Source organism: Mustelus asterias, chromosome 16 (assembly GCF_964213995.1).
Source record: "Mustelus asterias chromosome 16, sMusAst1.hap1.1, whole genome shotgun sequence".
Lineage (NCBI taxonomy): Eukaryota > Metazoa > Chordata > Chondrichthyes > Carcharhiniformes > Triakidae > Mustelus > Mustelus asterias.
In genome coordinates this window covers 62,197,022-62,210,985 of record NC_135816.1, presented here as the reverse complement: position 1 = coordinate 62,210,985, position 13,964 = coordinate 62,197,022, and the positions used below count along the sequence as shown (strand labels likewise).

Sequence of the window (13,964 nt, the reverse complement as noted above, 5' to 3'; positions counted from 1 at the left end):
CAGCAGGAGGCCAGAGGGACATTGGAGGCTTCTGTCCATGCCGCTATAACGGAACTGCAAAGCTGAAATGGGCACAACTGCAGTCAAGATCATTCTTGTGCAGGGGTTTGCCCACAGGCTGATGGTCATGAATGCTCTGGACACTTACTTCAGTAAACCCTCATTCATTTTGAGGACTTCTATTTTGAGGCATCCTCAAGCTCTCCTTTAGCAGTAGCCATCTCTTGCCAGTGATTCTGTTAGCCATCAAGTCCTGCAGGCCTTTCCATTGGGCCACTGAATTCAGCCCCCCTTGTGTCCATGTCCCGCCAACTGTCCTTAATTGGATTGCAACATGGAGGCTGTTTGTTAATTGGCAACCTTGGTCATACCTCTGAGCCATGTGGGGTTGGAACACCCAATGCCTGAAAAATTTCAGGGATGATAAGATTCTGTTAGAGTGCCAGTCTGCCTGTATCTGTGCAGCTCACTAACATGAGACCAATCTGCCTTTCTCACTGTGTCGGAGTCAAGGCTCTGTCTCCCTCCCCCAGTCTGTGTGCCAGCCTTGTTCGGTATGTTCCATCTTCTCTCTGTGCAAGCCTGAGTCTGTCTGTTGCTCACTCTGCACCAGTTTGATCTCTTATCACTTACTACATCCGCCAGTTAGGGACAATGTTATTTATATTGGATGGGAAGAAGAACATTGTGCAAGGGCAACCTCATATCCCTGCATTGACATTCTTTGGTTTTGTTGAGGTAAAGTACCAATTCATTGATATCAAGCTGGTCTAATCCACATGATCAGAAGAGTGAGTTTCCTCCGTTTCACATTTTGTTTTTACATATTTCACATCATTTTTCTCCCTATCTTTATTGAAAATGTTACCTCCTGGTGTAAGTACGTCTAGTAACTTATTCAAGTACTCATTAGCCATGTTTGAGCCTCAATGTTAGGACTAGCAGACTGTACAACTATGGGAGGCATCACAGACAACACAATTTCACCTGAGATGCAATCCTGATGTTGGTCTAAATTTTCTTTCCATCACTCACACATACGGGGCAGAATTTTGAGATTTTTCATGAGAAGTGTCCAGCTAGTCTGAAAATGGGAGCGTTCCAGCTCTGTTTTTCGGACAATGTTTCACACCCAATCTTATGCACTCTGAAAAGATGGGCTAGTCAGTTTCTAGCTAGAGAGGCTGTGGGTGGGGTTTAATTTGCCAGCCAGCCTGTAGAGGAAGGTGTCGCGCATATGCAGATCTCTGATGCTGCACATGCACTTTAGCAGTAGCAGGGGTCTGACAGACAGAGAGAGAGAGAGAGAGCTGTCAGGCCTCTGCTACTGCAGGCAGCCTCAACCAGCAACCCCACCCCCACAATCACAGGGGCCCGTGGCCTGAGATGCAGCCACCGCCACCCAGAGCGATCGCGGTTCCCATTCCCTACCCCTCCGATTGTAATAGAGTGGCAATGGGCCTCCCCAACCGGCCCACCCCCCCACTCCACAACCCCCCCCCCCCCCCCCCCACCATTGGCCCCACCACCTGGCACTGCCTGGTGGACAGTGCCAAGGTGCTCAGTGGGCATTGCCCAGGTGCCAGTCTGGCATTGCTCAAGGAGCACCCCGCCTTGTACTCAGCCTTCCCGTGAGGCCTCAATGGCCTCCAGTTCCACCGATGAGGCGAACGCGTCTGTTCCCCGTTCATGGGGAGCAGCTGTTTTCCTCGCCGGAGAGAACCTCTCCCGGCAAGGCCTTAAAGGCAAATGAGCCCAGACGATTGAGCACCAGGCTCGCTAAGCAGATGCTAAACAGTATTTGCATACATTTCAATAAATTAATCAGCCTCTCGCCAATTTCTGGTGAGAGGCTGACTGCACCGGAAATCCGGGTGTCGTAAAATCGCAATAGGTGCAAAAACGGGTGCCATTCCTGCTAGCTGCTTTACGCCTGATTTTACGACATTTTCCCGCCGCAAAACGGGCGCAAAGAGGTTGTAAAATTCTGCCCATGGAGACTGATAGTTGCACCTTTACTCAGCTGAGAATGAATCGTGGGATCTTTTAGATCTGTGTTATTCTCTGAATAAGTTTGCTAAACTATCAGGAAAGCCTACAGATAAATGCACTGATTACCAATTAAAGTACACATCACTGTAATAGGGACAAAGGGGAGTACAGAACAGGGGACCGGCAGTTATGACAAGGAACTGACTCAGAATGGTCTGTGAATTTTATGTCTAATTGTGAAGAGAACTGCCTACACAATTAAGTTGACAAAAAGAGTTCTGCCTTAGTCCACTTGACAAATGCTAGACAAATGTAAGAGATAAACAACGAGTGTTGACGTATCAGAACCAAAGCTTCGGGATTTCAGGAAAGGTTGGTTGTAGTTAGTGAATGGGGAAGGGGACAGGGGGAGGGGGAGGAGGTAGATGGAGAGATTGTGTTTTAAACCATGTTGGAAAGTAAGAGGGTTCTTTGTCAATAGTGTGCTAACAGCAGAATGAACAGATGGCCCTTGATGTCTCGGACAAGTGAGAGCGGACGATAGAAGAATTACTCCCCTGTCTTGAGCAAAGCTCTTTCGGATCCTGACTTTAAAACAACAGGAAGAGAGAGTGAGAGGAAGATGGACATGCTCTTTTCAGTGGACAGAGGGCCCGCTGTTAGTCAAGTCAAGCTGCTTTCACAACTGTTTGCTGTTGTACTCCCAAGTTAAAGAAACTAATCAAGCATACTGCATCTTTTCCTCTGATCTTGAGTTGGTGGGGTGGGGTGGCGGGTTTAGGGGATGGTCCCTTTCTAAATTAGGACTACCTCCATGAAACTGCTTCCATGTCCAGTGAGTGAACATTGTGCATGATATAGGGCCTTGTTGATAAGAGGAGTTAGCATAATTTAATAAGCTGCGTTAGCTTAGCCACCAGTTCAGTCCCTACTTTCAGACAGCATTTCTTTTTTCCCAGTTTCCTTCCACGTTTTCTGATGATGCAGTGTCATGTGATCCATTGGATGCCATGAGTAAGTGTAATAAATTCCAGTGAGCTATTCAACCGAGGGGAGCATCACAGCCAAACCAAAATCTTTCTTTGTTCAACCTGAATGGACTTGCAAGAAAGTATTGCTGGACTGTGGTGAGACATGAAAATCCAGATTGATTTTTCCTCTGCAAAGCCAAGGACTAGCTTTAGCTGCCCAGGCAGAAATTAATTAATTGAATATAGAGCCTGCAGTGAAATGGGGATCTCTGTGCATGTGGCTGAGTCTCACATTGGGCAATGTACTTTCCCACTAAACCAGAAGGGGGCTAAGAGTGCCTTGTTATCAATAGGAGTGTGCATTTAAAACATTGAAAAACAAATTATTTCCCTGTGCAGGTGAGAATGGGGCTTTTATCATCACCTGTAAAATCCATGGTCTTATAGAACGGAATGGTGTTAATATACAAGGCACCAGATTTTCTGATTGAAGGCAATAATCAATTCTCCATGCTAGTCCACAAGATTAGAGCCACAGTATGCATTCTATACTTCATGAATGTTTGCTAAATGCAAGAGTGCAGGCACACCTTGGGATTCGAAGATTGCATGCAGGTATGATTCATCGGATGTTGCAGACTTCTTTCGATGCCAGGATTCACAGGTGAATTAGAGGACTCTGATCAGCAAGTTCCAACCTCATTGAACAGCAATGAAGCAATTCTCCAAGTGATACAAGCTGATTTTGCTCATTTCAATTTTGTTGGCTTTTCGAACAAAATTCATGGGAGGTGGGCTTTGCAGTCAAGACCAGCAGCAGTTGTTGCCCATTCTTAATTGCCATGGAGAAAGTGATGGTGAGGCACCTTCTTGAACAGCTGCACTTGATCTGGATCTGTAATAAGTGGGAGTGGGAGGGGTTTACTAGGATATTGCAGAGGGGAGTTACGAGCCAACCGCGTTTCTGTGGAGGCACATGTAGGCCAGATCAGGTAAAGGACAGCAGATTTCCTTCCCTAAAGGGCATTAGTGAATTATGGATTTTTAACAACAATAATAGTTTCATGATAATCATCACATAAATTAGCTTTCGATTCCAGATTCTTATTAATTAATTGAATTCAAGTTCCACTGGCTGCTCTGGTAGCATTTGAACATATACTCTAGAGCATTAACCTGGGCCTCAGGATGACTAGTCCAGTAACATTATCACGGCACCATCTTATATCCACACGAGTACAATCTCTAGAATGGCTTTTAGATAAGTTATTGGAGGCAAAACAGTCGGAATCTTAAGACATAATCTGGTGATTTGATGAGGAGAACGTCATGTATTACTAAATGGATGGATCAAATATTCTTCTTTATCCATGTTCAGAGGTTACACCTGTGCACAATAGGGCAGGACATGAGTTACAAAGTGCAAACATCCTTACTCTTGAGTTCAAAGTATGTTAAATGTGTAATACCGATGACATGAATTGTCATATGATCAAAACCATGATTAAAAGAGAGGCAGGAGCTGAGAAAAATTGAGTTGAATTTCAGTTTTCTCGTCTGAACAGTCATCTGGCAGGGTGGATCCCAGACCCTTGCTGAGATTTCCCCACCCCACCCGCCAACTCCACAATCTTCATTTCATTGATTTCAATTAAATATTCTTTAAAGAGTAGGTGATTGGCTTGCCATATTATCACTCAGAGAAATGAAGGTGAATCTACCTCTAATGATCAGTAATTATGGTTTCATTTTGTTTTGTACACCCTGCGCTGGAGATGAATACATCTTTGTAAGATAAGGGACGGCTCATGACAAAATTGTCAGACTTGCCAAGTGATAATTTCGCCTGTTTAGACCTGTAAGGACAATCTCGAGGAGAAATCTGTCGTAAAAGAGAAGGGGACAGATTTGAGAAATCCTCATATCTTCTCAGGTCTTTGACTCCTAGTCAAAGTCTGATCCCAATGAAATAGACAGGGGCAACAAAATAGCACAAATAGTTTCCTTCTCTTTCTTTTTCCTCCTCATTCCTCCAGCCACCACCCTCACCCTCCCCTCTTCTTCACTAGAAACCAGGCATCTTGAATGTAAACACATTGGAAGCCTACCAGGAACAGTTGGACAAATTCATTGGTAGATAAGAGGCTCAACTGTTTCAGTCTTTGTGGCTGCATTCGCTGTCAAGAGACTTAGTGGAAATATCATTTTCATCGAGGGAGCTGATCATTTTAAGCTGAACATTTTCTTTTCTTTTCCAGAAGACTGTCAGCAGTTGAAAAACTGATTCACAAGCTTCTGCCAATGAGTGGACAGAACAACTAAGATACAACGTGTTGGGGGCCCATCCATCGCCCAACATCACCAATGAGTGCCCTGAGCAGCTGAGTTACATAAATTCGAAGGTTTATAATTCCTTTGATTTTCAATTAAAAGAAGAGGAATGAGCCACATGTTGCATAAACTGTGTTTCTGCATGTTCATCCTCACTACGTTTACTGTGTTGAGGCCCGCTAAAGCACAATTGGAAGAGAAGACCACTCAACCAGGTAAGACTAAGATGATACTAATTTTTCTCCCTGTGTCTGCGTGGGTTTCCTCCGGGTGCTCCAGTTTCCTCCCACAGGCCAAAAATGTGTGGGTTAGGTGGATTGGCCATGCTAAATTGACCCTAGTGTCAGGGGATTAGCAGGGTAAATATATGGAGTAGGGGCTGGGTGGGATTGTGGTCAGTGCAGATTTGATGGGCCGAATGGACTCTTTCTGCACTGCAGGGATTCTATATAATTAGTATGAGATGGCAATGTAGAATAGACTAATTCTCTATCAGCGCTCTTGCAAAGACTCTTGAGTAAATAAGCCTAGACTGGAAAGAATCAACCCTTAAGTCTGACTTGAGCTAGTTCTGGATCAAAAAGTACACCTGTATTGGCAGGTAAACTGGATTCCATTCCTCTACTGACTCCTGGCTGATGTTTGCCCATTTCTGCCTCTAATTGCATGTAACATTCACTCCCATGTTAGTTCTTGAACCATTTTTTGCTCTCCCACTGCCTTTTGCCTGGAAGTTTCAAGACAATTCAATTGTTGGACTGTGTTATAGCTTATCACAAGAGGCTTCTTTACCTTACTTCTATCACTGCTCATCATCATTTTTAGTCCAAAGGCTGCTGGACAATGATCACTTGGCTGAGGTGATGTGAAGTTGCTTTTGTCAATGAAGCCATACCATTGCCTCAAGAACAAGGACAAGAGAAATAAACGGATCTGTGAAATGTTAACAAATATCACTGCTCATTACAGAGCTTTAATGTTGTTTAATTCGTTCATGGGATGTGGATGGGCCTGCATTTATTGCCAATCCCTAATTGCCTTTGAGGGGGCACTTAAGAATCAACCACATTGCTGAGGTTCTGGAATCATATGTAGGCCAGTTCATACAAGGACAGTAGATTTCCTTCCCAAAAGGACCTCAGTGAATCAGATGGGGTTTTATGACAATAGTTTCATGGATTAGACTCCTAATTCTAGATCTTTATTCAATTCAAATTGCACCCTCTGCTGTGGTGGGATTTGAACCTGGTTGCCCCTGAATATTACCCTGGGTCTCTGGAATACTAATCCAGTGACAATATCACCACACCTCTCCTCCCCATAAATGATCAAGCAGTTCTGCTGGCTATGAGTATATTGAGACACTGCACCCAGATTGGATCAACAATATATTTTTTCTCTCTTTTCCCTTACCCCCGCAATTGTCTCCCATCCACATCTACTTTCCTAAACGCATTGATTCTTTGCTGGGGCATGGCTTCATGGCAGCAGTCACCTTTGATAATTTGCCCAGTGACCAAGCTTTATATGCGATCAATGAACAACGAGTACCAGTGACCTATTCGTCCATGGGAAGCACCACAACTGGGCATTATTCTGGTCTCGCCTGTCTTCTGCGCATAGTCATTTCCAATCAGTTTCTGGCTTGCAGTCTATAGGGACACTGTTTCACCTCCATAACTATGATTGTAGCACTATCACTTCTCCCAAAATAAATGAACCCAGAACAGATCATGGATCAAGCCTCAAGCATTACAGGGTAAATTTAAGAATTTTGTTTAGGATAAAAACGTTTGTTTATTAGTCACAAGTTAGGCTTACATTAACACTGCAATGAAGTTACTGTGAAAATCCCCTAATTGCCACACTCCGGCGCCTGTTTGGACCAATGCACCGAACCAGCATGTCTTTCTTGGATTTGCTGTCCAAGAATCCTGTTCTATGCTTCTCCTATTCTATTGGTAGCAATTTACAGCCTTAATCAGGTGAATTAATAGAACCCCCCCCCCCCCCCCCCCCACAACACAGAATAAAATACTTTGATTCTCTAAGACCTAAATGGTAAACTGGTTATAGGAGAGATTTTAAGGTTGCTAAGGTTCTGCGGTTTGTGACATGTAAATCTTTCTTGGTGCGCAAAGAGTTAAAGGAGGGTTATCAGGACGTAGTGCGGTTACTGAGGGATTTGCTGCGTGAGATCTCATTAGCCTGTCTCACATGCTGCCCCCAAAGTCTCGACCCAGAGAGAGGCCTTTGTCCACAGAAATGCGCACTGTAATCTAGCCTGCTTTTGAGTGGTGGCCCAGTTATTGTCCCTGGGAATTGTGTACATTTGTGTATAAAGAGCACCCGCTCAGGCTCGATTCTGTGTGTCACTCTATCCTTCAATGTTCTGGGCTTTAATGTGAGATTGGTGGCCCCAGGCCAAAACCTATGAAGTAAGGGGGTGGCTGGCCCAGGGGGGAGGGGGAGCGGGGAAAAGAAGCTGCCCTGCCATTCTGGAAAACACAATCCAACCCCCACCCCCAACCTCCCTCCCCTCCCTACTACAGTCTGTGGCACCAGAAACAGAAGCTGTCAGTTTATTATGAATGGAGTGAATGTCTCACACATAGCAGCTAAGATGAGGCGTGGAGTTCACACGGCCTGCAAGCAACTCTGCTCTGCTCCTCTTGAATAGAGAGTGAAGGAACTTGGCTAATTTTCAGGAATATTTAATTGTTGCAGACCTGGAAGCCAATTAAGGGTTGCTTGTTTAATGAATAGCAGGATTTTGGTTGCAGAAGTCTCCTTTCCAACCACCCTCTCACACTTAGGTACTGGATTCTTTTTTTGAATTGTATAAAACTCAACCTAAAGTTCAATTTCTTCATATCAGTGGGATTTTTCACAATGCACCATCTAAATATGCTTTCATCTCAAAGCTTTTTACCTCATAAATGGTAGTCGACCGTCTAGCCATTTTGTTATGCAGATTGCGTTGGATTAAACTAATTTATACCACAATTACGTCAATTGCACATTGTGACCTAATTAGTAAAAGTACCACAAAACTATGGCTAACAGTTAAACCTGAATGGAAAACCTCTATGTTCTTATCGTACAAGTAGAATTTTTTCATTTGCAGTTTATCCTCCTCATAAGAAGACCCACACAGCTCACCGGTGACTGTTGCTTTCCTATTTATATTGTTCCCTTGCTTGCTGAATGTGTCCGTCAGTGACCAGCTGAGCAGCCAGGTCTTCAGTTATTGTCAGCTATCCAGGCAATTGAGACCCACTGAGTGACAATGCCTGCACCAGTGTGGAGAAAAGGTGCACCTCAGATCTGGATCTGTGCAAACGTGTAACTAGATTTATACCCATACCTATGAAGGACTTGTACATAGCTGATACCACATGCATAGCTGATACCACATGCATAGCTAAGTCAGTTTGGGAGGTTGTAATTCGCTGACAAAAATGTGTTAAGTTGCAGGAGTGCATAACTGATAATAAACTTGTATCCATGTCTGTATGAGAGAGTTGCACAAAATTGATACTAAACCCATACAATTGTCCCATATTGATATTGGTATGTAAAAGAAGGTGAAAAAATTTCTATTTCTACGTTGGTTGCCTTTCAAAATCCAAGAATGGCTCAAAGTGCTTTGCAGCAAGACAAACTATATAGAGCCTTTAATGTAACATCGCAAGGTGCTTCACAGAAGTGTTATGAAGAAAACTGTGACACTGAGCCACATATGGAGCTATTAGGACAGGTGAAGAAAGTTTTAAGAAATGTCTTATTGGAGAGAGCACTAGTGAGGGCATGGGGTGGAGTTCTAAGGCTTAGGGATAGAATTCAAGAGTTTAGATTTCGGTATTATGAGCAGCATCAGGTGCGTAACTGATATTCGAACTGTGCCCATAATAATTTTGAGACAAAACGATTGTAATGGATTCAACAGGCTGGTCAGAGTGCATATTGCTGCTGTCACCTGAAATGAAAACCTTATCGATACAAGGCCATTAGAATGGAAGGGCAGAGACAAAACTAAAAGGGGATTGAGCATTAAGCTGTGAGGAAGCCAATGGTAGGCCTTGTCTAAGCAGGTGGTGTGTGAAGATTAAAAGCTGTTTAGACAGAGAGCAGCATGAGGTGATGAGAGGATGGACTAATGCAGCATTATTTAAGTGCAACACAGTAGGGGAAGGTAGCTTAACTTTCTCATTTTAATTAATTAATTAAAAAAGGTTGTTGTGGGGATGAACATGATTTTCAGCGCTCATCACTCTGCATTCTGAACCGTCGGAAAGATCACCTTCTGGTGAATAAGGGTGAACTTCCAGGTCTACCCTGCTGTACCTGATGCCCAGAAAAATAGTAGAGTAATGGGTTATGCACATGTTGTGAAGTTTTCTTTTGCTGTTTATTTTGACAGCATCTTTTCAATGGCAATCTGCTTGAGCTGAGTTTTTGCTGGGAGATGACACAAGTCTTTATCCTTGTGTGCCTTTAAACTATGAGTTTAAACCAGGCTCTTGGACCAACCCAATCCCATGCTGCGCTAACACACCAGCCTGCTTGCTAGCAGGAAGTACTCTGAATCTTATCCCCTTTATTAGTTTGGGGAGCTGAGGCCAATTGGAAAAGCTGAAATACTTATCCGAGTTCAGCTAACTCAACAGATTTGGGGTTGAATCTGAGTCCATCAGATCTGCATATCTTAATGATGAGTGCCAGAATTAATTTAGGTGATCCTTAATCAGGATTCTCACTTTGTAGAATACTCAATTGAAGCAGAGTTGCATTAAATAACTGTACAAGGGCTTGTAATGAAAAAATGCATGTATCATTTCTCCAAAATGAAGAAATACATGTGACTGCGTATGACTTTACAGTGAGAAAGAAACGAAGCCATTAGATATAACCACAGAGCAGGTCTATACCCTGGCAGAATGGATCAATGTGCTAAGTAGAACATTAGAGTAGGTGGTATTACACTTTGGTGCAAAGCAACATTAGTGAAGGGATGTCATTGCCTCAGGAATAACTGGAAGTAGTGGTTGTGAAAGTTTCATTGCAATGCCAATGTTAGATGCCTCATTATTTGGATACAGCAAGCAGTGTTTTCAAAGTGGTATGATTCTTAAAAGTGGTGTGATTTGCTAAAACTATAATTGAAACCATACTTTGTGATGACAGACACAATTGGAGACCACAAAGTCATCATGACCCCTCACATGATCATGCTGTTCATTACTTATATCCTGGGTAAAGTGTTCAGGAAGCAATCAATTCTGAAAGAAGCCGTGCTTTCCACATTTTTAAGTTTCTTTCTTCACTGTTGTCACTTTCTTATTTTCCTAGCTTTTAATTATGTTCTCTAGAAAGGTTTTGAGATTTTAGTAACCAACTTTGAGTCCCCAACCTGAAACAGGGATGCTATTAGCATGTTGCAAAGTAGATATCAGTTTCAGTCTCAAGAACTGTGGGTCTATTGCTGAAAGCAGTATCACTCCCACATTCTCCTTGTGCTTCTCCTGATTAGGAAAATGCATACTATGACAGTGATTCCATCAGCCCAGGAAGTCTAGCATTTTAGAACAAGGTCTGTTTTCTTTTGGGCAAGTTAAAAGACATCATGAGCAGATTGCATTTTATTCAGTCCGCATCTCTTTAACACAGCTGGAGATAAATGACATCTTAATAAACTTCTTCATGTGTCAGGTTCCGAAGAAGAGGTAGCTTTGTCTGCTTCCCAGTATGGGACTCAATCTCTCTGTCATTTTAAGAAGGAATCAGGGAATTCCAGGCTAGTGCCTATGGAGAAAGGCAGGCTGGCTTTGAATCTTGTGTTTGTTGTTGCCATGCTCCCAGAGGGCGAGGATTAACACTCAGTGACCCAAGAGTGGCCTGTGTTTGCTGCCAGCTGCGACAGCAAATAAGGAAAAGGCAACGGTTCCTGGAAATATAAAACTTGAGACTATCAGTATCTTCAAATATAAAGATACAGGCAGGATCCAGGGGAAAGCAGCTTCTGACTGGTAGCTTGGACAGTAACAAGCTGGAAACCAGAGAAAGGAAGTCGCATTTCAATCCATTTTGAAAAAGGCAGTATCCATGTGAAAGCTCAGAATATGGATGAGATAAAGAGGCAGTTGGGAATACAAAAGAAGTTCCCTAATTACAAGACTTGGCCCATTTATGAAAACTTTTTTTTTGCAAAAGTGTCAACAATAAATCAATTTCTTTTCCCTCAAAAAAAATTCAACCCTCAACTCCCAAAAGTATTGGCTCACTCATGGGCATACCTCACCCAAGTTGCCATAATTCATTTGGGAGCCTTGGCAGTGAGTGACAGCAGGTTATCTGATTGTAAAGGATATGATGTGGAGATGCCGGCGTTGGACTGGGGTAAGCACAGTAAGAAGTTCCACAACACCAGGTTAAAGTCCAACAGGTTTATTTAAATAAACCTGTTGGACTTTAACCTGGTGTTGTGAGACTTCTTACTGTAAAGGATATATCAACACAGTCTATTTCTGTCTTCCCCAAGCATCCTCATGTTGATTTTTTTTAAAAACAGGAATCATTGAAACACTATGTAACATTATGGAGAATTAATGCTAGGGCATAGTTAGAGGTTAATGATAGTGCCTCTACCATTGGTATAGCGAAAAATTGAATTTGGGACATTGTTGGTCTGCATGGTTCATAGTTAAAGAGTTTATCTTTAAACCATTGGGTCAACTTGTCCAGTCAATCTATTAAAATTCAAGATCTCTCAGTATAACAGTGCTTTCCAATATTAATTTAATTCTATTCTTTCCTTCTTTAACAACTTCTCCAATTTTCTCCCCTCACCATTCCTCCCATAAAATTTATGACTCATACAAAGAATATAATGACGAAAATTGCATTACTCCCACTGACAGCTAATATTGCACAATCCCATCTTGCAAATTTACATTTATTAAAGTTTAACAAATGGGAAATTGTGGATCAGGATTGTGCAAATTGATCCTAGTGTCAGGGGATTAGCAGGGTAAATATGTGGGATTACGGGAATAGGGTCTGGGTGGGATTGTGGTCGGTGCAGACTCGATAGACCTAATGGCCTCATTCTGCACTGTAGGAATTCTACGATTCTATGATCCCATGAGTAGGTACAACAAAGTTTTTACCTTAATGCGTCTGTGGATGCTAATTTTCCCGCTCCTCACCCAAAAAGATTCCTCATGGTTAAGCCCAGACAAATGCGTATTAGAAAGCTATTAGATGGTGGGAGTCAACTTCTGTCCTTACATCAGTAGTAACTGGGCACTGATCGCAAATGGAAATCCAGGCCAAACTTACTGTACTCCTGTCCTGCTCAAGAATCCTGAAACTAGTCTTTACCTTGACTGAGATCAGATTGCACAATCCAGAATAAATAGGTATGGATTAACACCATGCGATGCAGTATATTTACTGACTCAACATTGAAATGATTCTCCTCAAATGTGCTCCACTGGTATAGCTCAACACTGAAATAGCTCCAACAGTAAAATTGTGGATCTAATCAATTCGATCACAACCTGACCTTGTCATGAAAGTTACATTAGGAGTAGCTTTTATTTCATTATGGGAAAACCTTTGAGATTAGTTAGACTTTGGGCACAGCAGACAGCTTATCAGAAAATTATGGTGCATTGGCTTGGATTTTGCATCCACTGGCCAATCCCTTGAACTGAACATTTCAGAGGGCAGTTAAGTCACCCACATTGCTGTGGGTCTGGAGGCACATATAGAACTGACTGAGTTAGGGCAGCAGACCTCCTTCCCTAAAGAGCTTTAATGAGCTAGATGGGTCTTTATGTAACATCAATGATCATTGCATGGTCACCATCACTGAGATTGGTTTTATAATTCTAGATTTATTCATTGAATTTGAATTTCACTAGCTGCCCTGGTGGGATTTGTATCCATGTCCTCAGATCATTAGTCCAGTGAAATTACCACTATGCCACCATTTCTCCAATATCTTTTCTATATGAAATTTCTATATTATCAGGGATGCATTTAGTGTACAGGGATAACTTAGTTCATAAATAAATGGGACTTTCCTTCACTCTGCAACATTTTAGTAAAGAAACACATTGGCTAGACATGTCATGGCATATCCAAGCATCTCCCTCCATCCTTCAGCTCAAACTCTGTTGTGCTGTAACTTGGTGGAAGTGTGAATTTATAATGACATGGTGAGAACAATAGGCCATCTGGGTCCTCAGTGATTGACAAGAGCAATACTATCTCCTTAACCAACAAAAAGAGAAGAGGAGTGAATGAAAGTCAAATCAGGTATAGAAAGAGAAAGATGGGAGATTAGATTAGGAAAGATAAAAGGATAAGCAAGATTAAATGAAAATTATAAAATATACATTTTTAACATTGCTAACACATGCAGGAATGAGATTGAACGGATTAAATTGTTCCCCATCTGAGCCACAGTATTTTGATTGGCATATTGATAGTCAGGTCATGAATAAATATTTATACTGTTGAATTTCAGATCCAACTTTTCACAACTGGTTTAAAGAGCAGATAGTGTGAAAATCTAGTAAATTATCTGAAGATAATGAGGAGGCCAAGGAAGCAAATGGCATAAGTTGACCAACAAGTTTTGGTGATTTGCAAGTCATGGCG

General features: G+C 42.3%; 1 protein-coding gene across 1 annotated transcript in view; it reads left to right on the top strand.

The window, feature by feature from the left end:
* Positions 1-13,964, top strand: part of LOC144505208 (fibroblast growth factor receptor 4-like) — a 56,756-nt gene that overhangs the window by 5,113 nt on the left and 37,679 nt on the right. Inside the window, exon 2 of the mRNA XM_078231186.1 lies at positions 5,222-5,509. Within this exon, the coding sequence (XP_078087312.1) occupies positions 5,404-5,509 (106 nt within the window). The 5' untranslated portion in view covers positions 5,222-5,403. The remainder of the gene's footprint in view (positions 1-5,221; positions 5,510-13,964) is intronic.